The 26,848-nt window shown below is 44.3% G+C and overlaps 1 protein-coding gene across 1 annotated transcript in view; it reads left to right on the forward strand.

The window, feature by feature from the left end:
- The window catches only part of patj (PATJ crumbs cell polarity complex component), an 80,749-nt gene that overhangs the window by 30,215 nt on the left and 23,686 nt on the right, over positions 1–26,848 (forward strand). Inside the window, exons 28-29 of the mRNA XM_030791049.1 lie at positions 88–147; positions 2,130–2,256. Of these exons, the coding sequence (XP_030646909.1) occupies positions 88–147; positions 2,130–2,256 (187 nt within the window). The remainder of the gene's footprint in view (positions 1–87; positions 148–2,129; positions 2,257–26,848) is intronic.

Here is a 26,848-nt window from a genome sequence, read left to right on the forward strand (position 1 = left end):
TGAATTCGGGGCCCGCCTCACGCATGCATGCGATGCCTACGTTATCTGAGAATCAGAGTTTTTCTTTTGTGTGTTCTGTGTCCGCAGCCCACCTCCGTAATGGCGCCTAGCGTAAAGCAGCACAAAGCCAAGAGGAAAGCTACACCCGTAAGTGACGGTCCACCGAACTCATATACTTCATATACTTCTCCCCTCAGCCGCACAAATATTCTAATGGGCCAGAAGTACGGTAGACTTCTAGACAGAATGACAGAGAAAGCACCAGGTGTTTTTTTTTTTTTTTTCCCCTCCACCCCATGAGTCTGAGTCCTCAGGGGTGTAGACTCTGTCTGCTGCACACCAATCTGTACACTGCCTGCCCCAGCCCATCTGGACCACAGAGACAGAGAAAGACAAAAGCATACATGTAAAAGCTAGAAAAACTGAGGAAAAAGACTAGAAAGAGATGGGGGGAGGGAATTGGGGGAATGGGTAAAAATGGACTAGAAAACTGGTGCCTGTTCCTTGGGGACATGCTGACGAATCCCATTTTCAAATCTCATCTCTAAGCCAGCGCTGTGGAATCAGGACGTTTTGATTAAAGTAGTTTTATCTGACAGTTAATTGGAAATTGTAATAATTTTACCTAATTGGTCTTATTTCCATGAGCATCACGTTCAGCTCTGGAGGGCATGAGATTATTCGCTCTAATCAGAGGGGGGTCTAATTACACCGAGCAAATTTAATTAACATTTCAGCACATATCTAAAGAGCAACTGTATATCTCCGTTTGGATAGAAGAAAAGCATTAAATAGATTTAATAACCTCTGCGGAGTTGGTGAAAAGGGACCCTTAAGCAAAGTTAAAGGGTATACTTTCAGCCTGAGTATGCACAGATACAAAAGAAAAAAAAACTTTAAAAAAAAAAAAAAGAACGCTCTTTTGTATCTGAAACACCTTGGCATGAAGCTTGAGTTATCGCTTAGTTCTCATAAGTGCTGCGTTGTCTCAGTGGGTTTCTAGTCCACCCTGGATTCTTCCAGAATCTTCTCTGCCCTGCTGCAGTAAACTCTCTCCCGAAAGGGCCTCTTTAATAGGTGATTACTGCTGATAGATTACACAGAACTGGGAACTGGGGGGGGGGGGTGTCTGGTGCAGACGGAACTGCCCAGAGCAATGACTCGAGCTCTACTGAGTCACAATTAGTTCTGATTAAGCACCGCCCCCTCTGCGTGATGAATGTCCAGCCAATGAGCTGTGATTGTTTATTCAGCCTGACCACACACACAGGCAGAAGCTCAGAGTGCCTATAAAAAAAACTATACACAGACAGGCAGGGCTACGGCTCCCTCACTTACCCACAGAAACCAATCTGGCAGGTTGTGTCAGCTGCATGGGTGTTTGTTTTTTTGTTTTCGATTTCAGTGAAAACACAAGAGAAAAAGAACATTATCTAAGCTGTATCTTATTGGAAAGGAAACTGTTAGGCAGAGCTTGCAGAGAAAGAGTTTAATGGCACCTTAGTGGCGACGGATAGAAAACCAATATTTGGGACCGTGTCCATTCACATTCCCTTTAGATCAGACTACAGTAAGACTCTGTGACTTCACTGAGTTGATTGAAATTCAGCTCATTAGTTCAACACCATTTACCGTTTTCCTGAAATGTTATGAATATTCCCACTGTGACTGTCAGAGTATCACTGATGCTGCTAACTGTCAATCACACCGTTTCACGCAGTTGCTGCATGTCTGTCACAGTACTTGATTGGCTGCCCGCTAAGCTAGCCTCACTCTCTCTGTCTCGATTTGATACAACATCTTACCCCCCAAAGAAACCTTGGGGAAAACCTTTGTTTGTTTTAGCTTGAAAGAGTTCTCTTTAGAGTAGCATAACTTGTTCTCTGTGCCCTGTTTTAATCTCCCTGCGGACCTTCAGCAGTCTTCAAAGCTCAGGTTCTTCAGACATCAGGACTGAGCTTTACTTGCATGGCTCTCTGTGCTTTCCCATCTCCCCCACTGACTCTCCCCGCTGCTCTGATTCATGTTTAGCTCTCTCTATCTCTCTCTCTCTCTCCATAGCTTTGCCCTGAAAGTGTTTGCTTCAGAACTCTGCCTACAGTAAAAAACCTTGTTTATTTCTCTCACAGAAGGTGAACCAGGGGAGTATACCTCCACCCATGCGCCTCCCTCCCCCCTACAGACCTCCTAGCACGCTGCAAGATGAGGAGGTGCAAGAAGGGCAAGACCCAGAGGAGGAGCTGGCACAGGCCAGAGGTGAGTCTATATGCCCTTTCTCAGAAGATCAGACCTTGGTTCTGAAAGCAGCTCCTAGCTGCACTTCAGCACCAAGGTCAGCTCCTTGCCCTTGCTAAGTATGTGACACTGTGCTGTCCAATCAGTGCCCTAGCAACCAATCTAAAGCTGAATGTTTAGTGTGCTTATGTGAGCACAATCTAAAACCGCTCTCTTCCTCCCTCCACCTGGCCTTTGTAGAGGGTCAGACAGAACTGGATCATTTTCAGTTAGAGCACTACGCTGTTCTCATTTTAAGTTCGGGCTTAGCAAACAGGCAGAGGCTTCTAAGGCTTTTACATGGAGGGGCAATAATGCGGTTTTAGACTGGGCTCTGGTATTGCTTAAGCACAAGGGTGTACAGCCTTGTTCCTGGAGGACCAGTGTGTTTGCTGGTCTCTGTTGTGATTTATTACTCAGTCATTAGTGTCCAGTCTGTGCTTTGTTCTCAACAACAGCTCTAGTGAGTTGAATAACAGGAGAAAGGACTTTTAAATCAGTCAAGTTGACTGATAAGCCCAGGAATGAGTTTGGACACCCTTGCTCAAACACTCAAACTATGCGTCAAGTTTCTCTGTCTTACATTCATTATTTCCCACATTGCACCACGTTCCGTTTTCCAGGCACAGAGTAAGCCGAGTTCAAGAGCAAGAGGATTTGGAATGGAAAAATGCACATTAACAAGGAAAAAGAGTTCATGGATATGCTTAACCCGTGTCTGTGAAACCGCCTCACTTTCATTCAGAGGCAGAGACCTCAAGCATTTGCCAATTAATTAACTCTATTCAGCGTTCCCTGACGCCGCTGTCGTTGGCTTAACACCTTACTGTGACTTAAGAGTCGGTCTTTTAACGCGTCTCTTACCCTGCTTTGGGCTCTGTGCAGTATCGCTGATATTAGCTCCTAAGTCGCGCTGAAGATTTTGATCGCAGTCTTCGTGCTGTCGCGCGTATGAAATGGCTCTGTTCCCAGCGATGTGATCCCCAGAGAGAACTGCACTTAGGACCGCATCAAGTCTTTCTGTAGAAAACCCAAAGACTGTTATACTTGAGTGAACTCCAAATGAGCTTGGAGAAAGCGACAAATGGCGGTACCGGTGTTCTCTTTGAAATAGTCAGACAATACCACTGGCCAGATAGCTCAGCTTCGTGGTTAAACTCCCTCTTGTAACCAAGGTTTTCGCCCTAAGAAAAAGTCTGACCTTTGCACGTCTTTTTCTCTGAAAGTTGCTTCGACGTGCAGATCTACATCAATCCAAACTTTCCATTGACCAGTAAGATCTGTCTAACCGATAAGTGTCTGCATCAGTGATTGCTGAGTAACACGCTGAGGACTCTGCCACTACCAACCACTTTGTCTCATCCGTCAAATCCTAGAGCAATTGATCAGAGATGTCAGATGTATGGAAGTTGTACACCAGCTGTGCTGAACGTGTAAAAAGTTTTGCTGGAAGGCATTTAAAAATGCAACAACTGAAAGCTATTGAGAACTCTCTACTCCACCAAGGGCAGCGGACTCAGCAGTATACTTGGTCCTTTAATGCAGAGCATGTCGTTACATTTGGATTTAGATAAGACTGAGTGAAATATTGTTTGGAAGCATGTGATTTCCCAAAAGGAAGGTTGTGTATGCCTATATAAAAAAAGACTTTGTATGCTTGACTACACCATATTTTATCAAGCAAGTACCAGTCAGTGAAGCACTTTTCTTTCTCTTTTCTTTGCCATTATTAATTTTTGGCTGAGTACTAGTGACATTGATTGGATACGCGTTTGTTTTCCTTTTTCTTTAACATAATGACTAGTGTCTTTGCGAAGCAAATTCTGTCGTCACGTAAACATGCGCCCCCCCCCCCCCCCCCCCCCCCCCCCCCAAAATCATCCCGGGGCGCGTCTTTTATTCCGGACTATTCCGTTCTCTGGCACAATGCTGGCCTTGGTGTTTGTGCCGGGAATTTATGGGCGCTTTAGAATGAATGAATGCCACCATCTGCTCTGCTGTTGGGAAGAATACGGCAGACGGCGGCATTTGCTTCCTTTTGCGTACGGCTCACGCAGGCGAGAAAGAGGGCCGTCCATTGTTTATCAGCGGCGGGTGAAGGACCTCAAGGAAGGCCCATTTATCTTGGATCGCAACATCAGTCGGACTGATGAATAATTGAAGAGTCGCAACATGGTCGCCACAAAGCTCCAGACCTTTAGCACACCAGAGGGCCCCGTTCTGCTCACAGCTAAGCTAGCGGCACTGTCCCTCCCTGCCCCTTCATTCTTACTGTATCAAACCCACTACAGGGGATGGCTGGGCTTAACCTTTCTGAAGTCTCATCTAAACCCATATGAAGATTTTTTTTTTTTTGGTCATCATAACAGATTAAGCTTAATGGCTAGCTTTCTTGGGGGGGGCGGGGGGGGCTTCACACCAGTATTTCCTACTGACCTATTCCTCGGCTGCCCACAGAACGTTTCACATTTTTGTTCCCCTCAGGTTTTGTCACATCTCGGTACAGGATGGTCAATTATTCACCGTCAGATCCTCAGTAAGGGCCTGAGTAAGGGAAAGGAAATTGAGTGAAAGAAGCGTTTTTTAGCTGAACGCCATTAGGGCATGTCAGGGCATCTGTGCTTGTCTTGACAGCATATCTGAAAATAAATATTCGCCTTTAAGAGCCGCTACCAGTGCTGTTTTTTGTTTGTTTTTTTTTCATCTCACTTTTTGTGGAAACCGTTGTTGAAAACCCGTCCACTGCCGAATGTCGCGTCCACTGCTGAAAGTCACGTAAGATGGCAAGCGTGGTCAGAATGAGAAATATTGTGTAGAGTCATCCATCTCTTTCTGTGTTTGTCCGTGACAACTGACTCCTGCGGGTCTTGCTCTGGTGTAGTTGGCTGTTTTTAAAGGAATATCAGCTGAGTTACAGTCTCTGCAGCAGGAAAGGTGTGATGCCGCCCACTGGAGCCATGTTAAACAGTAACACTGTATCATTAGCCTGTTTGTTTTTCTATTGATCCCACTGTCTGGGTGACGCATAAATAAAGAAATCTGCACCGATGTGAACTCGTTACACACACACTCTATACACACATACTGCGCACACGCACGTACACACACACACACAGACACACACACACACACACACACTCACACACACACACACACACTGCACACACGTCGTATACATACACACACACACGCACGCACACACACGCACGCACACACACACACACACACACACACACACACTGCACACACGTCGTATACATACGCACACACACACACAACACACACACACACACACACTCCCATACACTGAGAGCACACACACATACACACTAAGTGTCTCAAGCTCTATATCCACCTCAGCACCTCACCTCCTTATCAGAAACAAAGAAAGAGAGAGAGTGAGGAAGAAGGAGTGAGTGTTCACCTCTTCTGCGTACCGAGTGTGTGCTGCGTGTGTCCGTCGGGAGGTACCGCTGGCTACCCTGTATTCTTTCCACCCCCCCTCCCCTCTCCCCACCTGCCCCCTCCAACAGCACTCTTTCTCTTTTACTTTCCCTTTTGTCTCTCTCTCTCTCTCTCTCTCTCTCTCTCTCTCAATCCACCTCTTCCTCATTTGTCCTTCCTCTGCTCTCCCTTCTTCCCTCCTCCCGCTTCCCTCTCCCTCTCTCCCTCTCTCTCTCTCTCTCTCTCTCTCTCTCTCTCTCTCTCTGTCTCTCTCAATCCACCTCTTCCTCATTTGTCCTTCCTCTGCTCTCCCTTCTTCCCTCCTCCCGCTTCCCTCTCCCTCCCTCTCTCTCTCTCCCTCTCTCTCTCTCTCTCTCTCTCTCTCTCCCTGTCGCTCTCTCTCGCTCTGGTAGCTGAAATGCATTGAGGTGCGCTAAAGCAGAGATGGTGCAGGGGGGATTCCCAGGTAAGAGAGCTGACGTCTCATCTCACCCCCTTCCCATCTCTCATTCACACTCCAACACCAGCATGTGAAGGACTAGTGTGTGTGTGAGTGCCTGGTAGCATTTTTAGCGTTGTGTGCGGTGCACCAAGGATTTCTGCACATTAGAGCACACGGTGGACGTGAAGTTAAGCGCTGTCTTTTACTCCATTGCACCGGTCGTCTCACGGGCTTGCAGCATGTTAAGTCAATTGAACTTTTCCCTCTTGGCATAAGTGTGTGTGTGTGTGTGTTTGTGTTTGTGTGTGTGTGTGTGCGTGTGTGTGCACGTGTGCATGCGTGCATGTGTGTCTGTTTGTGTGTGTGTGTGTGTGCGCGCGCGTGCATGTATGTGTGTGTGTGTGTGTGTGTGTGTGCGTGCGTTCGTGTGTGTGATGAGCTAAATGAACATAGATCAGGAACGAGGACATAAGGAATTAAAATGTTTTGTTCTTGGACAGAATTTGTTCTCATATTGGGACTCTGTCCATATTTAATTGCAGCTGGTTGATTGGTTGTTGCAAATGACTGGTTGCAATGGTGGAAACATTGTGACACGTTTTGTACTCTGTGTAGATCTTCTCTTGAGTTTCGAATCTGTCAGCTGCAGTGTGTGGGTGTATGTGTGGGGGTGTATGTGTGTGTGTGGGGGTGTGTTTGTGTTTGGAACCGCTCAGCCATTGCCGTGTGTCAGGGGAGTGCACGTCAATGACTGAGCACGAAGGGCGGCAATGGGCATCTGCCAAAGAGCAGCTAACTAAACCACAATCACTGTCACAGCACCCTCCTTTCCCTGGCCTGATATCCCGTCTCTCTCTGCTCCGCTCAGACAGGATACGTCAACCACTTTATACCTTCAGATAAAGCTCTTTAGAGGGTTGTTTATTTCTTCTGTCTCATACGCAGAAAGGCCAAATGTTGGAGGTACCACATGTTGGTAGGCAATTGAACGGCATTATACTAGATTATTGGGAAGGTGTCCTGAATAAATGGAAAGATACTAGCCTGAGTCACATTTATTGTCGGCAGTTAAAAAATTATCACCCATTTGCCAGCCACAGGACTTTTTTTTTTCTTTTTTTTTTTTCCTCCAATCTGCTGGTCTGTGAGAGCTCTAAGGAACAGCTCCTGAATTCTGTCTTTCTCTCATACCATTTGGAAGAGCTCGGTGTTAGTGAACAAAACCTCATTGCTGACCCTAGATCAGTCAACGGGTTGAGAGATGGTGTTATTGCTTTATCTCCGACTCTGCAGCTGTTAGTTCCTGCAGCAGGAGCTGTGTGGTGGAGGTGCTTTAGTGCTGTTTGGGATTCTGTCAGGTGTCTTGTCAGAGTTAATGACTTTGGGACAGAGGGCAGCCTACCATGTCTGGAAACACGCTGAGATTATAGTATGAAGTCTTCCTCCTAGCCATGCGTTAGCATGCACCTTGTAGAATACTCTTAAGAGTTTTGAATTATTCTTCAAACATTGTCAGGATTACTGGAGTTCACAAAACAACATAAAATAGAATCAGTACTCGGTGGCTTTCTTTAAAAAACGACTTTGTTGTGTGCTGTGGTTTTGTCTTTCTGGGTTCAGTGTATGATGCGTATGTTGTACAACGTACAAGATCCTGAACAGGGATTTCTGAACGATTCCTGTCAGATTTCGGAGTCTACTCAAACTGTCCTAGATATTCCGCCTCCCGCTCTAGCTCTTAGATGCTTGAGAAGTTTCAAACATCAGATCTTGAATTTAGACGTTTCCATGTCACTGGGGTTAATGTAGCATCCGTGATTTTTTTTTTTCCCGCGCGCTGGAGAGGCGTGTTAAGAGAGGTCTCAAATGATGAGGAGAAAAGTCCAAGTTGTGGCGTAAGATTCACAACTCTGTGAACCAGCCAGCCATTTTGGCACGAGGGAATGAGGTGCTTTTACGGAACTTGATGAGGCTGTCTCCCTCGCACAAAGCCGCAGGACTGTGCTCCAGGATTAGTCTTAACACACCGTATTCCTCTAATTCAGAGGCTTCTCAGGACTTTGACAAGCTAAATCATGTGATCTTGTGAGACGGAGGCGCCAAAGGCCGCGTACTCTGCCTGTCTCCAGGAAGAGGGTTTTTTTTTGTTGTTGTTTATCTGTAATAGTGAGATTTGTATCTGCCTTAAGTACTCAACCTGTTTAGCTGTGACTCCCTAACATTTTGGCTCTGTGACTCTCTTCGTATCTTGGCACATCTCGCTCCAGACTCCAGACTCCTCTTCGATTCGAGTCTCTCAGAGACACAAAGCCTTCGAGCAAAATGGGCTTGTTCAGCTGGGTTTTTTTGTTGGTTTGATTCATTCATCTGTTGTCTTTTGTTTATGCCCCAAACCGTGATGAATAGCTCTGACAATTTGGCTGCGAGTCTTCCTCAATCTTCTTTAGCTCCCGCTTAATTAAGAACCGTAATGAGGTTGCAGCTAATGAGAAGTAGTCACAGTGGTTTTGTTGTCAATGTTATCGCTGTAATTTTGCCTCAGGCCGATGATGGAGGGAGCGAAAGAAAACAGCTCCGAGCTCATATATTTCTCTCTTGCGGAGGTGTGCTGGTCTGTCTGTATTCCATTTCACCCTTCTTCCGCTCTCATCATCCCTCACTCATCATCTACTGCGTTTTTTTTTTTCTCCAGCCTCTCAAATCTCTCTATTTATCCTCCCTCCCTCTCCTTCTCTCTCTCTCTCTCTCACTCGGCTCTATCCCTGTACTCGGTTGGTGAGTCGTATGGGGTGTTGAATGATTTGTGGGTTGGCTGTGGTTTAATGCACTGTTCTGCTCTATGCTGAATATCAACATTAATCTGGCACAACTGATTCTTTGACTGCTCGCATCCATATGTTTAAACTGGAATGACTGGCCTCAGCAATTTTACCTGCAGGGGAACTGTATTTTACAAAGCGAGGCCTTCTCTCCAGAGCCCTTAGTCATCGCGGATGCGCAGAAGTAACATATAGACAGATAAAAGAAAGACAAGCAGGCAAAGCAACCCCCCATTAGCATTAAGTCTAATAACAGATGTTAGATGTAAGACATTCTTGCTACGGCCAGAATTTGAAAAAATAATGTCTCTGCTTCTCTTTTACAGGATAGAGTGGCTGACTGTTGTATGGCCAGAGATTCCCCCCCCCCCAGTAGTAATCTGTAGCCTCCTCATGAGAGAGGGAGGGAAAAACGTGGAGGTGTCTACCATTTACTGTTGTGCGGAAGTGAAAGTTTGGCTTTTTCTTTTAAAAGGGTTGAGGGGATCTCAGGTTAAGCCTCTCTGTAGACATCTGTGGCATCTTCCATCTTGCTTGGCATGAAGGGTTGGTTGCATCAGGTCTCTGGTGGGTGTTGGGTGGTTCTGCACTGACATTGCTTACAGGCGAATTCTTCGCCTTTTGTGAATGCTTTTCTTTGAGTGAGTGGGTAGGGATGCAGGCGTTTCTGTGTGTGTGTGTGTGTGCGCTTGGGTACGAGTGTGTGTGTGTGTGTGTGCATGTGTGTGCTTCTCTCTGTCATATGATTACTGATGCAGTTTGTTGTTTCTTGACTTGTCTGACTAATCTGTAGACGTGATCTGTAATTCAGACATGCCCACTCTCCGTTAGCATGGAGCTAATGGTTTCATTGGAGTAACATTAAGAAGATCAGCCTAACTAATAGAGACATACATGGATAGCATTTCACCATGTTGTAGATATAATATCAGTAGTGAATTTACCTTCATTTCGTACAATCACTTTGGCCAAATCAAACTTCTACTCTCTTTCCATATCTTTGTGTATCCTCCTCTTTGATGGCGATGCCTTTTTCTCAGACCTCATGTATTTATTTATATGTTTTTAACTGCAAAGAAATAACTATGTTTTGTAATAAATCATTTTGTCATCCCTAATGTTCTGTGTGCTGTTTGCAAAAGTTCTTCACTATGCGTACATATTTATTTGTGAACGTGTGTGTATATATATATATATTTATGTGTGTGTGTGTGTGTGTGTGTATATATTTATGTGTGTGTGTGTGTGTGTGTGTATTTATATTTATACACACACACATATAAAAGATCCATTGTGCACCCAGTCCCTGTCCCTGTCCCTGTCGCTGAACTCTCCTTATTGAAAATTCAGAGCACATTCTGGAACGACATTTACTCCAGGTTGATGCTTGATTGACAGGTCTCTTCTGAGTCTTATTTCTTTTCCTTTAGCAGACAAGCCTGTCACAGGAGAAGAAAGAGTTGACAGGAACATGTGAACTGTCTCAGATGAATACTGTCTCACTGACTTTGAGTGCGGGCCAGTTTAAATCTCTGCCTCTATCATTTAGGAGGGCAGCCGCGGAAATGTGCAAATCCAACTCCCGTGGTGTTAAAAAAAAAAAAAAGAAAGAAAGGAAGAAACGATGGAAGGCAGGAAGGAAGGCGAGTGGTTATTTTCAGACACCTGGTATCTAATGCTGAAGGTCATTGGACATGGAGATGGATTATAATGGACTCGTGCAGACCCTGTGTCTTCAGCTTTAAATAAAGGGATGATTGCACTGAGTAGGACGTGTTATAGTTTTACCGCAGCGTGCTTAACGTGTCTTTTTTTTTTTTTTTTTTTTTTCCCTCTCCACCGTCCGCACAATTTACTTCTCAGCCTAAAGAGACTGAAAAGGAATTGGCCAGCCGCCTCACCATCTTGTCTGAAGATTGAAAAAACCACGAGTTGTGCAATGAGTAATGTTATTTTGACTATGAGCTCTCGCTGCATTGCTTTAAAAGGTAAAACGTTGAGAACGCTCAGGCTTTGCCTCATTAATTTAAATGTCTTCTCTCTGTTTGTGGGCTTCTGGTCTTTTCCGTATGTCGTCATCGCGGTTCTCACCTGGATCTGGCAACTTATGCGTTGAACTGTGCCTCGAATTCTGAGAGCGGGTTAAAAAAAAAAAAAAAACGATGAAAGGATAGAACAGTGAATGGATGGATGGATGGATGGATGGATGAGAAAAGGACAGGTGGACAGATGGAGGAATGGATGGGCAGTGTTGCTTGCCAGTTGAGCGCATGCGTTCACAACAACAACCGGGAGGGAGGGAGGGAGAGAGAGAGAGAGGAATAAAGCGCTGATCCATCCATCACGGCAGCGTGGGCTGGCGGCGGGCCGGGCCCTCGTTTATCTGCGGCCAGCCTGCCGGTACAGACGCGGGGATCCGGGTGTAATTACTGCCAGCTCCTCTCCTAATGCCAGAGTTATGAGTGGCCTTAGCCTAGTCATTAATATCCCAACACGCTGCAGCCGCCACCCACCTAACACCACAATCCTGCTAACGTATGCTAAATCTCCAATGCCATATGCAGATTGGGCTTTGTTTCCCACTGTACACACACACACTCACACACTCACACACAAGACTCACATGAGGAAGAGCTCCCAGCTGTTTTTGTTAGTTTTTCAGGCCTTGGTGAACATTTGTTTTTTTTTTGTGTACATATCTTGTTTTTCTCTGTGTTTGTGTGTCCCTGGTAGATTTAAGGTCTTGGTGAAGCTGTCTCGTTCTTTCTGTACTTCACAGTGTTGGTGGAGATTTTTGGTATCTGCATTTAGGCCAGCCACTTCCCAAACAATCAGGTCAAGGCCGGTTGTTCCAGCGCTTTGTGAGAATTCCCCAGACTGTAAGCTCTGTTTATTATAGCACAGACTGGTCCCATTTCACACTCTCCACACACAGTCTTTTCTGGAGGAGAACCAGTTTCTGTCCACAACCCACACCACTGTTCCATGCCACGGTCACTGGCAGGAATGGTCCAAGTTCTGTTGGACAACTGAGCAGTCTTGTGTACGTCTTAGAGAAGAGGACATTTTTACCAGCTCATCTTCAAACAGGAGCCTTGTTACATCCTTAAGAGCTTGAACATAGCTGTCAAAGAAGCGGATGTGAAATTCACAGTAAAGCCCAGCGAAGAATAGGTTGGGATTGAGGATTGGAGCGGGGGGGATAAAAAGAACAGCTACACAGAAGTGAACTTGTAATTAAATTAAAATTTCTTGCACACCCAGTTGCCTTGAAGCTAAATCAGCTTGTGGATACACTATGAAGCTCTTATCCCAGTAAAACCCAGTATGATCAGCTGTATCTGAGTTTTTCAGCTCTCTCTTTCTCTCACTCGTACACTATCTCTCTCTCTCTCTCTCTCTCTCTCTCTTGCTTTTTCTCTTTCATTGCCTATATCCCATTCTCTTTCTCTGTCTTTCCCTCTCTCTTGCTTGCTCTCTCTCTCTCTCGCTTTTTCTCTTTCATTACCTATATCCCATTCTCTTTCTCTGTCTTTCTCTCTCTCTTGCTTACTCTCTCTCTCTCTCTCTCTCTCTCTCTCTCTCTCCTGTTTCATAGATAGACTTTGTCTTACCTCTGTCTATTTTTCTGTCAATCAGTCTGCAGAGGTATCTGTGTATTGACTGATTAATCACTCTCTCCCTCCTTTTTCCTCATTCTCTCTCCGTCTGTCTCTCACCCATCTCCTCCTGTCATTATGAAATCTCTGAGAGACTGAGAGAGGACTGTGGTATTTCTGTGGTCCGACTGCGCCGTGTTCTGTAATTACAGTCATGTAGTGGGGCCAGATATAGGCACATTCTCCATTCAGATGTGATCAAAAGCCCAGAGACCCCCTCTGCTCTCCGTCTCTCTTTTTTTTTCCATTCATTCACAGGGCCGCACTCTGCTGAGAAACCTTTTTATCTTCTGCCATTCAAAAGAGAGCACACATATGCTATTATCTTTCCCACTCCCCTTTCTTCTCAATGTAATTTAAGGCAGAATATTGTCAAACGAAACCATCTATTGCCATGACAATAAATGGCTGTAATTCTAAGGCGCCTGAGACAGCTAACAGATGGCATGATGTGAAGTCAGGTTAGAGAGCTTGCTTGTCTGCATCAGAAAAAGGGTTTGGTTGGCAGAAGAATTATTACCTGAGATATTGCTTGCCTAACATTGGGTATAGATCTTCACCTGTCATGTTACGTAAGCAAGGGAAGTGTTGCTGCAGTATGTGTTAATGGGGTACACACACACACACAAACACACATACACACACTACTCTGCAGAAACTTTTCTAGGCTTTGCATTGTTACACACACAAAACCTCAACTCCACCCCCGTCTGCATTCTCTGCAGTTCTCTCCTGTAAGAAATGCCAGACGCTCGACATAATGCTGCTCCTGGTGATTTGATTGTCCTTGAGAGCAGCGTGCTATTCTTCCTCCTCCTCCTCCTCCTCCTCCTCTTTCTCCTCTTTCTCCCTGACATTAGAGAAGGGTGGGTATTCTGTAAAAGTGTACTGAAGCCCTGGACCAAAGCCTGTTTACCTCATGACCCACTGAAGGGTCTGTGAAGTATCTCATCTGAAAAAAAAAAAAAACTACAGAGCAACAGCATAATGAATAGTTTTAATATGTCAGGCACCAAGAAAATTTCTCCTCTCATATAACCAAGAAGAGATAGTATATCTGTCACCTGCTCTTCTGAATGACGTAACACTCTTTGCTCAGTTCAGAATCAGTCCTTATATAAAATAAGGGTCTGTAAAAAAGTCTTTTTGGTTTCGATAAGAAACCTGATGACTATTCTGTCAGTCCTGAGGGGACTGAAGTGAATAACATATCTCTTTCACAATGGTTACCAAATGACAGTGAAGACCTGGGGTAAAATGTAAGACCTTTTATCACAGTCTCAGAGCTTTATGATATGAATCACAGTGGTTTTATTCTTTAAAATGATAGACAGTATTCCCATCAGATCTTAGCCATTTGGATATGAGAAGTGTTTTAGTCAATTGTGCCTTCTGTCACCTTTTGACTTTGTACTTCAAAAGTTACTGTACATTTTTTCACTATTTTGTCCATTCGAATTTGGGTTTAGGAAGTTTAAGACACAAGTTTTCGACTTCCAGGACAGAGTCAGTTGTCAGAACTTGTATACATATTTCGCTTGCTCTAATTTCCATTTTCCCAACAGATATGTGACTTTTTCCTACACCTGAAAACACATTTTTGCATTTTACTGCACCCTTGGATAGTGGATGACTAGAGCAGGATTCCCACTTGGAGTGGTGTGTCCTTTTAGCCTTGTGACTATTGTATTTGTTCATATTACATTCTGTGTTCAAGTCCCAGCTCAGAGTCAGCCACGGTGCAATACCTCTGGAGCAATTGGAGGTTAAGTGCTTTGCTCAAAGACACATGAGCAGTGTCAGAAACAATAACCGTTTACTCTTGAGTACACAGCTAGGTTTTTTTTTTTCCTCACCATTGTCAGGGATCTAACCTGTGACCCTCAGTTTGCTGTCTCCTTACCGTTAGGCCTCTGCAGTCCTGTTCAGAGGGATGCATTGATCGTTTTCATTGGTCATAAGCCTGATTGCATTCAGGAGTGACAGTTGTGAAGACTTTGAGGCTAAAGAGAGGGTTGTTTGTTAGTGATGTCTTTATATGGCAGTGAGTTTGCACTTTCGTGATTATCTGTCTGAAGTCTCTGTGAAATCTCTTTCATGTGTTGTTTAAATGCAGAAACAGATGTCCTCTCCTCTGATCTGCTTCAACTGAACGCATTTTAAAAAAACGTATATGTTATCTGCTTTTCTTTTTCATATGATGGCTTTTTTTTTAAACTCCTTCATGTTAAAAGCATTTTGATTTTTTTCTTCTTTTTTTTTTAATGAAAGGTAATTGCGCTTTTCTGTCTGTCTACCCTTCTCTTGCTTGTCTCCTCATTTTTTGCACCAAACTGTGCTTGCTTTGTGCTTGAACTGTACTCTGGTCCTCTGCCACTCTCTCTAATAATTAACCAACCACAGACACCAAACTGTATTCGCCTCCAACTCTGCTCTCCGCACACCAATCCTCCACGGTTAAAAAGCTGGATAATGACCCTGAACAAACCTCACATTTGCTTATTTAGTCGCATAGCGACCAGAAGCAGGAGACGTGCTGTTCCGGTAGCAGAGTTTGTTTTCAGATGGTGTTTTTAAAGTTTGTTTTGGAGAAGGATTTTAAAGAGTTTTTCCTCCCTCAAGGCCATTTTATCAGAATAATAAGCAGAGAGCTTCTTTACCTTACCGTTGCAAGGATTGTCTTCTGTCCTTCCCAGAATTCCCATGTCAGGAGACACAAGCCAATACTCCTGGGAGTGCTTATTGAAATGGGGCCTCCCAGACCCATAGATCCATAAAGACACTGGTAATCAGGTGTGAGGAGATCTTTGGGAAGCAGATTTACTCATAGGATTTGAAATATTAAAGAGTTTAAATGAAGAGGAAAGGGTGGGACCACATTGAAGCTGAGATGTCTAAGGCACTGTTTCTATCTGCCCTCACTGTGGTGCAGTCTGTCACAAGTTTGGGAGATTTGTGTGTATGTGAACCAGCGGTGGTATGAAATTATCCCTGACATGGACTTAGCCGTCATGGGGTTGCTGTCAGTGTCAATATGACTGAACTGTGTCATGCTGACATTTACAGCTATTTTCTCTGTTTGTCCAAAACCAAAACAGCGAACTCATCTGACAAGGTGACCCAAGAATTAATGATAATGATCCCGTGACCTCCCCAGTAGAATCCTGTGTGATATTCTGTGGACAGTAAGTCAGTAAGTATCTATGCTATGGATCTGGAAAGGGTGTCTATGCATGTGTACTGTGGCCTTTCCTTGACTCATTAGATCAGTGCACCATTCATCTCATGCCTGTTTACACGTCACCGCTGAGGTCGGAGGTTGTCACTTATGGACTGATTGAACTGTGTTTGGTCAGTGTTCAAGGAGTCTGGTAATGAATGTGTCGTACTGTTGCTTAAAGCTACATTGGACTTTGTAAGGGATTTTATTACTGCAAAGAGTTATGTGAAATTTTGTTCTTGTAACATGTCTTGGCTCACGAAATCTTTTTGCACTGGAAATGTCTAGCTCACAGAGATAGATAAATGTGAAACTAAAAAAGCAGTTAGATCTAAAATCAGACAGGGCAACCTTCAACATAAGAGGCCAATTTAAAAGCGTAGATCTGAAGGTATTATGGGACGGCATGAGAAATAGGATGGCCAAAGGTTTAAGGAAAATAAGCCTGTTAGCATTGATGACTTTAAAAGCATGCTCCAAATGGTTTCCGCTTGATGGATAAAGGGATGTACTCAAGGTGAATAATATCTCAGTTAAGCAAATAGAGTTTAATGCACAGTGTTTTGAAGGAACGGCGGGTAAATGTTCGGGATCAGGTGATGTCATTACGAAGGCTCTGAAGACATTTGAAGAGCAACTGTTTTCTTTTTCTGTTTTTTTTTTCCCCCCTTGCTTTTTCAGTAAAAATGCTCTAGATTCTACTATTGCACCCGTGGGAGAAGAGAGGAGCCCTCCCTCACCTTAAATCAGTTGCTTTGACCTCACCAGTCATCAAAACAGCAGTTTGCTTTAGGGAAAGGAAAGTTGTTGAATATGCCACAAATGTACTATTCACCATGTTGTGTTCTTCATCTTAATGGTCCAAAAACACATTAGGTTTAATTTGTTGAATTTTTATTGCTTTAAGAACAATGCAGCCACATATTTTACCCAACAAGTTGTTCCCTTGCTTTGACGTTGACTCAAGGTCCATTCCTTTGTTTGTTGATTTTTGTTGTTGTTGTTGTTGTTGTTGTTGTGTTGCTCTGAGAGGGTGATGGTAAAAGGGATTGCGTTAGAGCCGCGCTCCTCTTCCACTGGTTCTCCTCTACGTCATGTCTTATTTTACAGTCTCTATACCACTGATTTGCAGGATCACCATGGGTACAGGCACATCCTTAAATTCGTTAATGATTCCGTTATCGTCAACCTGTTACCCAATGAACAGACACAGCTTGGATGGAAGTGTTTGTGCAGTGGTTTGATTATTCATTTCTTTCTCTTCATTGATCTAAACTGAAGGACATGGTTGCTGGCTACAAAACCACCCAACCATCCTCTGAAACTCCATAATTATGTACCGGGATATTGAATTGGTAGAGAATTACAGATAATTGTCATTTACCACTGATATGGGCAGTGACACTGTAAAAAAGATTGATGGAAATGGCATGCTTTAAATGGGAAGAGAAGAAAAGTGCCAGTGCCGTTGAGAACTGTTATTGAACCTGTTTGAGTTTTTTCAGCAGGGGCTCTTCTTTAAATGTGTCGAAAACTGAAACCCTCTCAATAGCACTTTTAAAACGGCCACTATAATCACTGGCACTTGACAGACCACCTTCTGTGATGTCTATATTCAACAAGTGTTCCACAAAAATTGTGCTATGTGCGCTGATCGTCCTATGGTGTGATGAATTTTGAAGTTCTCCCTCAAACTGCAACTTAAGGATACCACTGACAATGGACTGAAGTCCTGCTCCATCCCAAATGTAAAATTGTGTATTTTGTCCATTTGGAAGTAGCATTCTTCAAGCTAAATTTCCTGCCTCAGAAAAGAATTTCTTTAATCTTATTTTTGTGGGTTTGCATCATGCTGCATGAGGCTTATCTGAGGAAGCACCGTAGAAATGTGCCTGTCTTTGATGTGTGTTGGCCTTTCCACATAAAGGCGTCAGTGCCGAAAAAGAGGCCTTTGTTATTAAAACAGTGTTGAATATGAACTTTCAGTTTGTCTCCAGGCCTCGCAGCCTTTTAGATCTGGAACAGAGATGACAACATTTCAGTGCTCTCATCTGTGTGCTGTTTTTTTTTTTTTTTTCCTTTTTTTTTTTTACACACTTTGTCTCTGTCAACCCTTGTGAACCTTAATCTCGTTCTGTTCTTATTGCAAATCGATTTGCCTGTGGATTGTGTCTGGAGCTGTTACGAAGCAAGAACAGAGACTGCAACTTTTAATGTTCTTCTCGGATTAGATCTGGGTTCTCATGATCAATACACTGGTCTCTTGGACTTGGTTCTTCAAGGGAGGACTTGTATTATGTCACCTACACCTCTGGTCGCTTCCCTTCCTGGGCACAGACACTCTTTTTTTAAGAGACAAAGCATTGGCTCATTCATGGACCCAATGAACTTTTGTTATGTGGCATGTTTTCCAGTGGCAGCGTCCAGTAATGTGATGGGTCTGTAGTATAGGGATAGTTCCAGTGTGGTGTAGCACCTTTCATATCCACATGTACTGTGGTGTATGTTCACAGTGCTGTTGTGACATGTCATTTGAATTGTCTTCCTTTGTTGTGGCAACCTACTGTATGAGGTGCACTGGAAACGCAGCTTTTGGAATCTGGTGCTGCTTGGACCTGAGCCTCACGTTTTCCATTCGTAAACTTGTAAAGGCAAACAAAGAACAGTGACGTAGCAGACGATGTAACAGAGTGAATTTGTGCGGGCTTCAAGTTTGCTGGAAGTTATCTGTGTATGGTGGAGACAGCCTGTGCTACAGTGAATGCCTGGCTTTTTCTCTTGAATAACATTTGCAGACTGGCCCCATCACCAATTCAGTCCCAATCTTTCATCTTTACCCAGTCTACTCTAGGAGAAGAGATCTGCTCACACACTGTGCCAAGCTTTGGCTTTGGCTGTCAGATAAACTCTTTATTTAAACTGACTCTTTTCTTCTGGGCTTTCCACAATCAAAAATGCATTGAGAAATCAACAGAGAACCATGGCAAATTAAAAAAAAAGAAAAGGTTCAATCTTCCCAAATAAAGCATATTATACACTTCTTTATCCTCTGAAGATTACGGCGGACCATGAGTCAGCGGGGCTGAGAGATGTTCTAATGGCTTTCCTCTGGGTGGAGATCAGAGTTTGCTGGGGGGGTTTTTTTCTTCTTTTTTTTCCTCCCAATTCTCTGTGTTTTTGTGTACAGCTGGAGAGGTTTAATGGAGTTTTACCACAGGCTGCCTCTTCTTGTATTGGTAATTCCGCATTGCCGAGTCACTGAATGGGTGTCTAATTTAAGCGTGGAGATGATAGAGCTGTTTGCTGAACGTTCCAGACATTTTTTTCTCTCTCTCTTGCTCTCCTCTCTCTCTCTCTCTCTCTCTCTCTCTCTCTCTCTCTCTCTCTCTCTCTCTCCCTCCCTGTCTCTCTCTTACTCAGAGAGAAAGAGTGGGTGCACTTGAGGTGCCTGGAGCAATGAGCCAAAACACACAAACATTTCTTCGGGGCAATTTATTTTTCCTCCTCCCTCCCCAAAATGCATATTTATACAAACACCTAACCAAGAGGCTGATGTGGCAGATGTTATCAGGCTTGTCCTGGTGATGGGCTGAAATTAGAAAAGAGTCATGAGTCATTCTCTCTGTCCCTCTTTACTTTAGAATCTTTACTGTGGATCTTATCAGAGACTGGTTTTGCCCTCTGGTTTCAAAAACGTGCATATCCGATGCACGACAAAGCATGAGTTGTGGCTTGTACCATTTGAAGTCTCACTTTGGATATTAATGAGTCATTTTCTCTCTTTTCTAAAAATAAATAGTGGATATTATTAGATTGTGATCTCGTCCCTCAGAGAAGTAGTTACATAAACATACAGAAATAAGACTATGCATAAACATAAGCAACTATAAAAAAAAAATTGCATACACAAATTGAGCAAGTAGATGAATGAGGTTCTTGGATTTTCTGATTGCTGTAATTTTTTTCTGTCTGTCATCTATGTCCTTTGATTGAATGGAGTCATAACTGAATGAACAGCAGCTGTTGTTGGAGACTCATTGACAGGAATGCAGAATGTTACAATCAATATACCATTATGGACATAGGGGATTTGAAGGGACCCTGATGTGAAGTCATCCACCCCCTATATCCACACACACAAACACCCCACCACCACCACCACCTTCACCCCCACCACCACACACACAGAGCACACCCACTTTAAACACACACATTTTATAGAGGCTGACTGGTATCAATGAAGATTAACTCCTGTGTCGTGTGTGTTTTTTAATCCCACCTTGAAGATTCATTCAAGCCCAGCACCCTACGACAGCAGAGGTCCAGAGCTCCCCCTTAGACTGGGAACACTGATCTGCCATGTCATCACCCTGTGTGTACACACGAGAGAGAGAGAGAGAGAGAGAGAGAGAGAGAGAGAGAGAGAGAGAGAGAGAGCAAAGCAGGAATCAGATGCTTGTGTAATTGAAAGCTATAGTGCACGGGGTGTCTGAGACCTCTTGTTTCAATTTATATGTATGCACATTCTCCAGGAGAGGGGGAGAGACTTGATTGAGGAGGAGGAGAGAGAGAGAGAGATGGTAAAACGTGTAAGAGCGTGAGTGCTCAGCTCTCCAGCATGCATGCACACGCAGACACACACACACACACACACACACACACAGTCAGCTACAGAGACTGCACGGTGTTCTTGGGCAAGCTCCCACACCGACTCAAACAGCATCATGACTTCTGACTTCCAACAGCGCTACCGACCAGCAGCACACCACTGAGAGCGAGCGAGCCAGCCCCACACACACACTCACTCACTCACTCACACACACACACGCACACACACACACGCACGCTCAGCCACGGAGATCGTAAGCTCCGAAATGGTGGGAGACTGAAGCATGGATCATGTTGCCAGGTTAGTGCCGATTGTACGCTTTTCCATTTGTCATTTGTGTGAGAGAGACTGAGCTGCTCTGTGGAGAAGGAGAACATAAAAAAGAACTGGCAGTTTTAGGTGGGATATTTGACTCTTTTTTTCAGTATAGTGTTCAAAGATTAGCAGACCAGTGTAGTCCATGCCTCAGCCACACAACTCTCTCTCTCTCTCTCTCTCTCTCGCTCTCTCTCTCTCTCTCTCTCTCCCCTGTTGCATAGACATACAGGGCAATGAGAGTAACCATGATCTGCATGTACCACACATGGACCAGTCCGTGTTATACATCAATACAGCAACAATAAGCAATTAGCCAGGGGTCACCAGCATGGGATGAGGTCTTTCATCTGCCTGCAGCCTCAGCCTGAACGAGATCTTCTCACTCTTTCTGTTTGAGCACAGGATAAAAGTACGTGCGCGGTGCTTTGTGGAGGTGTGGCGTGAGTCCTCAGTGGGATTAAACTGTCATTAGAGAGCACTGACACAATGCTCCGGTGAGACTGAGATGCTTGAACCCTGTGTTGAATGTAATCCCACAGTGTCAGAGTGCAATATTGTCTGTCCTTTTTTACAGCACTGACTGCAGAAAATAACTGAAGAGTAAAACTCTCTGCACTACAGGATCAGTGTGTTAAATGGAGGACGAGGGAAAGGGAGAGAGAGAGAGAGTGTGTGTGTGTGTGTGTCTACGTTAATCATTTTTTTGCACATTATCTATGCATTTTCTCACTGTGTCATGATGTTGATTCAGTCAGATGTCTTATCATTGAGTTGGGTTGAATCTGTGGAAGATTTGTGCAGGTAGCCTCCAGTGCATTTACATTCTCCCTGTTGAGACACCAGTTTGCATTAGTCATGCAGAACACCTTGATCATTCAATCCCCACTGATTTCCACAGGTTGCAAATGATCATCTTATAGCTCATCCTCTGCATAATAACCACAGTCTGTATAAATTACTATGCAGAACCAGCAAGACGTTACAAGTAATCCTGAGCTCTGAGGTTGTTTGACCAAACGTAATCCAGAGTGGAGATAATTACGTAATCAGGAGTGCTCGTGTACCTACGTGTAACTGTGATGAGAAAGATTCTCCTCGGCTGGCTACGTGATAATCCTGCCTCGCAGTCTTAAACCAGCATCTCCTCCTATTGGATTAAAGCTGATTATTAGTACCCTCTGCACCTGAAAATGTGACCTTTGGTTGATATAAAGATACCAATCAGACAGCCCGTTTTTCCATGTCACCTCCCTGCCACACAGAGCTCAATCTGGGATTGTATTGTGTGACTGGCTAGATAACATAAGATGCACTGATGGTGTATTGTGCTGCAGAGGTGAATGGTGAGCCCTGTGTGTGTGTGTGTGTGTGTGTGTGTGTGTGTGTGTGTGTGTGTGTGTGTGTGTGTGCGTGTGTTTCTGTTTGTATATGCGTGGGTGGGAAGTGTGTGTGTATATTTATGTAGATTGGTGGAGGTGTGTGAGTGGGTGGATGAGTTTGTAGTGATTATACCAGGTTGATGTGATGAATGCTCTGCAGTGAAGGGGCACGGTTGGCAGGCAGCAGACACAGCCTGCTGAGGAAAACTTGCATTTCCACTTATGAAGAGAGAGAGAGAGAGAGAGAGAGAGAGAGAGAGAGAGAGAATGAATGTCTTTCTCTGAGAGTGAGAGAATGTGTGTGTGAATAGGGGGGACGCTTTGCACTGCTGTGACAATGCAGACTACAGCAGGTTCATCAAGAAGGTGAAAAATCTTTCCCACTGCAACACTGCTCTCTCTCTTTCTCTCTCTCTCTCTCTCTTTCTCTCTTTCTCACACACACTCCAAACCACCTGACTACTTTTCTTTCTTTCTAGCAAATCTTCTTCTATATCTCTATCACTCTCTCTTTCTACACTAAATGAGGGAGGGGAAGTCTATGAATCTTTCTTTGTAAATTTGAGTGTGTATATAACTGCAGAATCTCTTCCACTGTCAGCCTCTGAGGAGTCTAGTGTCTGTATTTGAAACAGTCGGTTTCAAAGCCTCTGAAAGACTGAGGGCGCACACATTGGTCACTGTGTTTAGTGTGTCCGCGGCAAGTCAGGAACCAGCACAGAGCCTGTGATTTAGTGCCTCATTTCGATAAATAGCCCACATTTTACTGTATGAAAGAAGTGAATGGGCTCCCTCTTATTGCTCACAGCTTAATATCCGCTCAAAATCTTAATGACTGCAGTCAACATCAATGGAAAAGTCCTTCGCTCTGTTGGTTAGAAGGCCCGTCTCGTGTGATGGGAGCTATATGGGAGCTGCCACGCACCAAGGGATTAGCCTGCAGTACTCCCCCTGTTATTTCCTTTTATCTCTCTCTTTTTTTTTTTTTTCTTTTATTAAACGTTCACATAAATGCGTTCTGTATTCACGGCCAGTCTCGGTGGCGCTCTGAGACACGCCGGGTGTGGAGACAGGAATCGCATGCTATGAAACGTAAGCCAGAGATGGGAGACAGAGGAAAAAGTCTGTTTAAAGTCCATGTGGCGGAGAGATCTCCATACCCGCCAAACTAATGAAGAGTAGCTTGTCTCTTGGCTCCTGGACGGTTTAACGTGTAAAGCCACGTTGTGTGTGGTTGTCCATATTGAAACATACTTCATTATGCCCTCTGTGTCTCGTTTAAAAATCAGGCTCTCGGTTAAGGCATATAAACTGGTATTTATTTCTTTGTTTGGGTGAGTGTGCTTGCAGGTGTTGGTCCTTAGGAAGGCATTAGGAAGGGAGGTGCAGATCTTATGCATTTGGCAATGTCTCTGGATCGCTCCATCAGGTCACCCCCATTACCTTCCCCAAATTCAATTCTGAGGGACAAATATTGAATTATCCTGAGCTGCACCTGCGTGTCTCTCTTGATTATAGTCCTCCTGCTTTTCCTGCCGCAAAAAAAAAAAAAACAGGCCAGCGCCTGTCAACATCAAAGGCAACCGCTCACCAAAAAGGGATTGTTTGCCTTGTGTTTTGTCTTGTTTTTGTTTTGTTTTGTATTTGCCGGACAAATCGATGCTCTGCGTGAATAATTAAACAGGATCATTATTTCTGTTGAAGACATGCTAATGTTTTTCTTTCTTTCTTTCTTTCTTTCTTTCTTTCTTTCTTTCTTTCTTTCTTTCTTTCTTTCTTTCTTTCTTTCTTTCTTTCTTTCTTTCTTCTCTCTTTCTCTCTCCCACTCTCTCTCTCTCTCTCTCAGCGCATTTGCATAATGCTTGAAACTACTGCTATTTAACTATCCTCTGGGACCTCATAGATTCACCATGGCTCATTGAGGGCATTTATTAAATTTGACTATCAGGGATCTACAGGGATCCCCTCAGTCTGTATGGCTAACTGACCTTGTGACCTTAAGTCTTCAAGAGGGTGCCCACTTGTCGACTTTTAACCGTTTCTGTGCCACTCCAAATGCTTAATGACATGGGCACAGTGCTAGACATACGTTAACTCATCCTGCCATCTCCCTGCTGCTGTGGCGTATGTCACCATGCCAACGAGACAGACTATGGCTATGCTATATGAAAATGTTAAAGCTGCCAACAGCGTCCACCACATACACGGAGGCGTAGCCAAGCTCCACAGCTGAGGGGATGAAGGCTGAGAAGGTAAACCTTGAGCTCAGGGTCTAAGTGGTTGAAAGAGAGGGATTTTTTACACGCTGTAAGCAGGTGTCACCTCCACTCTCTCTCTCTCTGTGTGCTGGATAAATTGCAGAGCCGATTATCCTGAAACAACTCGGCAGGGTTTTTTTTTTTTTTTTTTTTTTGTAAAGGGTCTGAGAATATTTCGGGAAATAAGCAGGGGTGAGTGTGGGGTGTTTGATTCCCTGTGTTAATGTGTGTGTGTGTGTGTGTGTGTGTGTGTGTGTGTACACTCTCTCAGAGCAGGAGGACCTGTCATGGCACATCAGCACACAAACACACACACACAAACACAACCAGGGGGGAACAGCAGGAGACAGCAAACAACATCTCCCATGTAGATTATCAGCAAATGTTGTATGAGTCGAGAGAGAGGGAGAGAGGTTGGGTTTATGGGTTTACAGTTGTGTTCTGTATGATTGACTGGGGTTTGTTTGTTTAAGCGAGTGTGTGTGTTTCATTTGTGGAGCTGCTGGCTGCCTTAAGCAGAGGAGGATTAATGGAGGCATGAGTTTGTGACAGCGTAGAGGCAGAACACAGCTCCTTCATACTACACCCCCCCCAAATGCCTGCCATCATCAATCAACTCAGTGCATTTCCTGTGTGTGTGTGTGTGTGTGTGTGCATGCGTGCGTGTGGTGAGAGAGAGAATGAGGCTATGTGTATAGCACTGTTCAGTGTTCTTGTCGTGTCCTTTTGGTTGTCCATACAGAGTCTGAATCACACATCAGGGTTCTATACTTCCAGCCAGGAAAGCATTCCTAATGCATACACATAAGCTGCTCTGTGTTTGTGTCTTTTAAATAATGACATGAATCCAGTTGATATTTTTCTTTGCTTTACTAAATTATTTACATGGTTGTTTAAGGGCATGATTTTTTGTCACGTTGTCCCAGAATTAAAGTAATTTGCCGCATTTTCAACAGGGCAGTAGTTTGAGCTGTGACCACAGACCATTCCAATTGAATTCACATAAAATTTCTGTCCCTTGAAGCAGCAATAAAAAACTTGGCAGTTTGACCAGTTTAATTTGGCAACTGTTAAGGATATAATCCTGTGCCAATTTAAGAATCTGGGCTCATCCTTCACTGTTTGTTTTGCTCCAGTATTTTATTGAATTCTGTTGGCTTTGGATAATGCACAGAGATGAATGACAATTTGTAATGTATATTTTAGCGTAATAGTTGCGTATTTATGTGTATATGTATATGCGGGGGCTGTGTATGAAAGTGGGAAATCGAGGCCGTGCGTGTGTGTGCGCGTCTGTGTGTGTTTGTGTGTGTATCAGAATACTGATCAGTGAAGTGTGGTCACTTCTTTTCCCCCGATGCCACTTGGTCTCTGCTGGCTGCACATCCTCATCTTAGTACATTAAAACCCAGCTGCAGGTTCCAGAGCAGAAGTCAATTTACATACTTTCCAGAAACACCCCCCCCCCCCATTCTGTCCTCCTGTGGAGATGTATGAGTGCTTTCCAATTAACACACCAGCAGCTGGCCTCCCTCATTCTCACCTCCCTCCCCTCCCCACAGCTGTGTTTGAATGCTATGGGACAGGCTTCACTTTACACGTCTTTAGGTACAGACACCGCGTGGCAGTGAAGGGGCCGCTCCGGCTCTCATTTCATGCTCTGTAAACTGCTGAATCATGTGTCTGGCCGGATCGTCATCACAGCTGCCTCGCGGCGGGAACGCTACCTGGTCGCAAAGAGGGCGAACGCAGTCGACGGCCGCGCGCGTATCGTTTACCCAAAGCCTTCGGCGTCGAGCGCGTCGATGTCCCGTGGCGGAAAAAGGGGAGTTAAAGATGTGTTTGTTCCACACAGACACACAACAAGACGTCAATACGGGGGAGAGGGAGGACGGCGATCGATAAGAAGACCCCTCAGCTGTGAAAACAGGCAGTGGAGGTTTGTTCTCTGTGCCATCCTGTGGTGCCTGCTGGACTCTGAAAGGGTTTCACACACTCATGGCCTTATGTGGTGTAATATTACAGCCCTTCAGTCAAGGACATGGGCATAACTACGTTTGCTGTCCTCACAGTGCATTTTTTGTACGACTGAGTGTGTGACCTCACAGTGCAGGTGCATTACAGGGTAATGTAACAGAGTGGGTCTTTAGCTTGACACGATGGAAGATAAATACCGTGATTTTGAGCTGGCCATCAAAGTGTTCACTCAACCTTACCCACACCTTTTAACAGGGGACACTGCGCTATAAAAATACACTATGTTCCATGTTCTGTACTATGACTCTTGATAACCAGAGAAAGACCTTGAGTGTCCCCTATCCTGTCTACTCAAATCTGCCAGTGTTTGCCCCCTTGTGGTTAAGAAGGGCTACTTAACATGGTGCTCTGGACAGTGATGAAGGAGACTCATTAACCAAGCCCATCCA

This window comes from Chanos chanos, chromosome 14, assembly GCF_902362185.1.
Source record: "Chanos chanos chromosome 14, fChaCha1.1, whole genome shotgun sequence".
In the NCBI taxonomy this organism is placed as follows: Eukaryota; Metazoa; Chordata; class Actinopteri; order Gonorynchiformes; family Chanidae; genus Chanos; species Chanos chanos.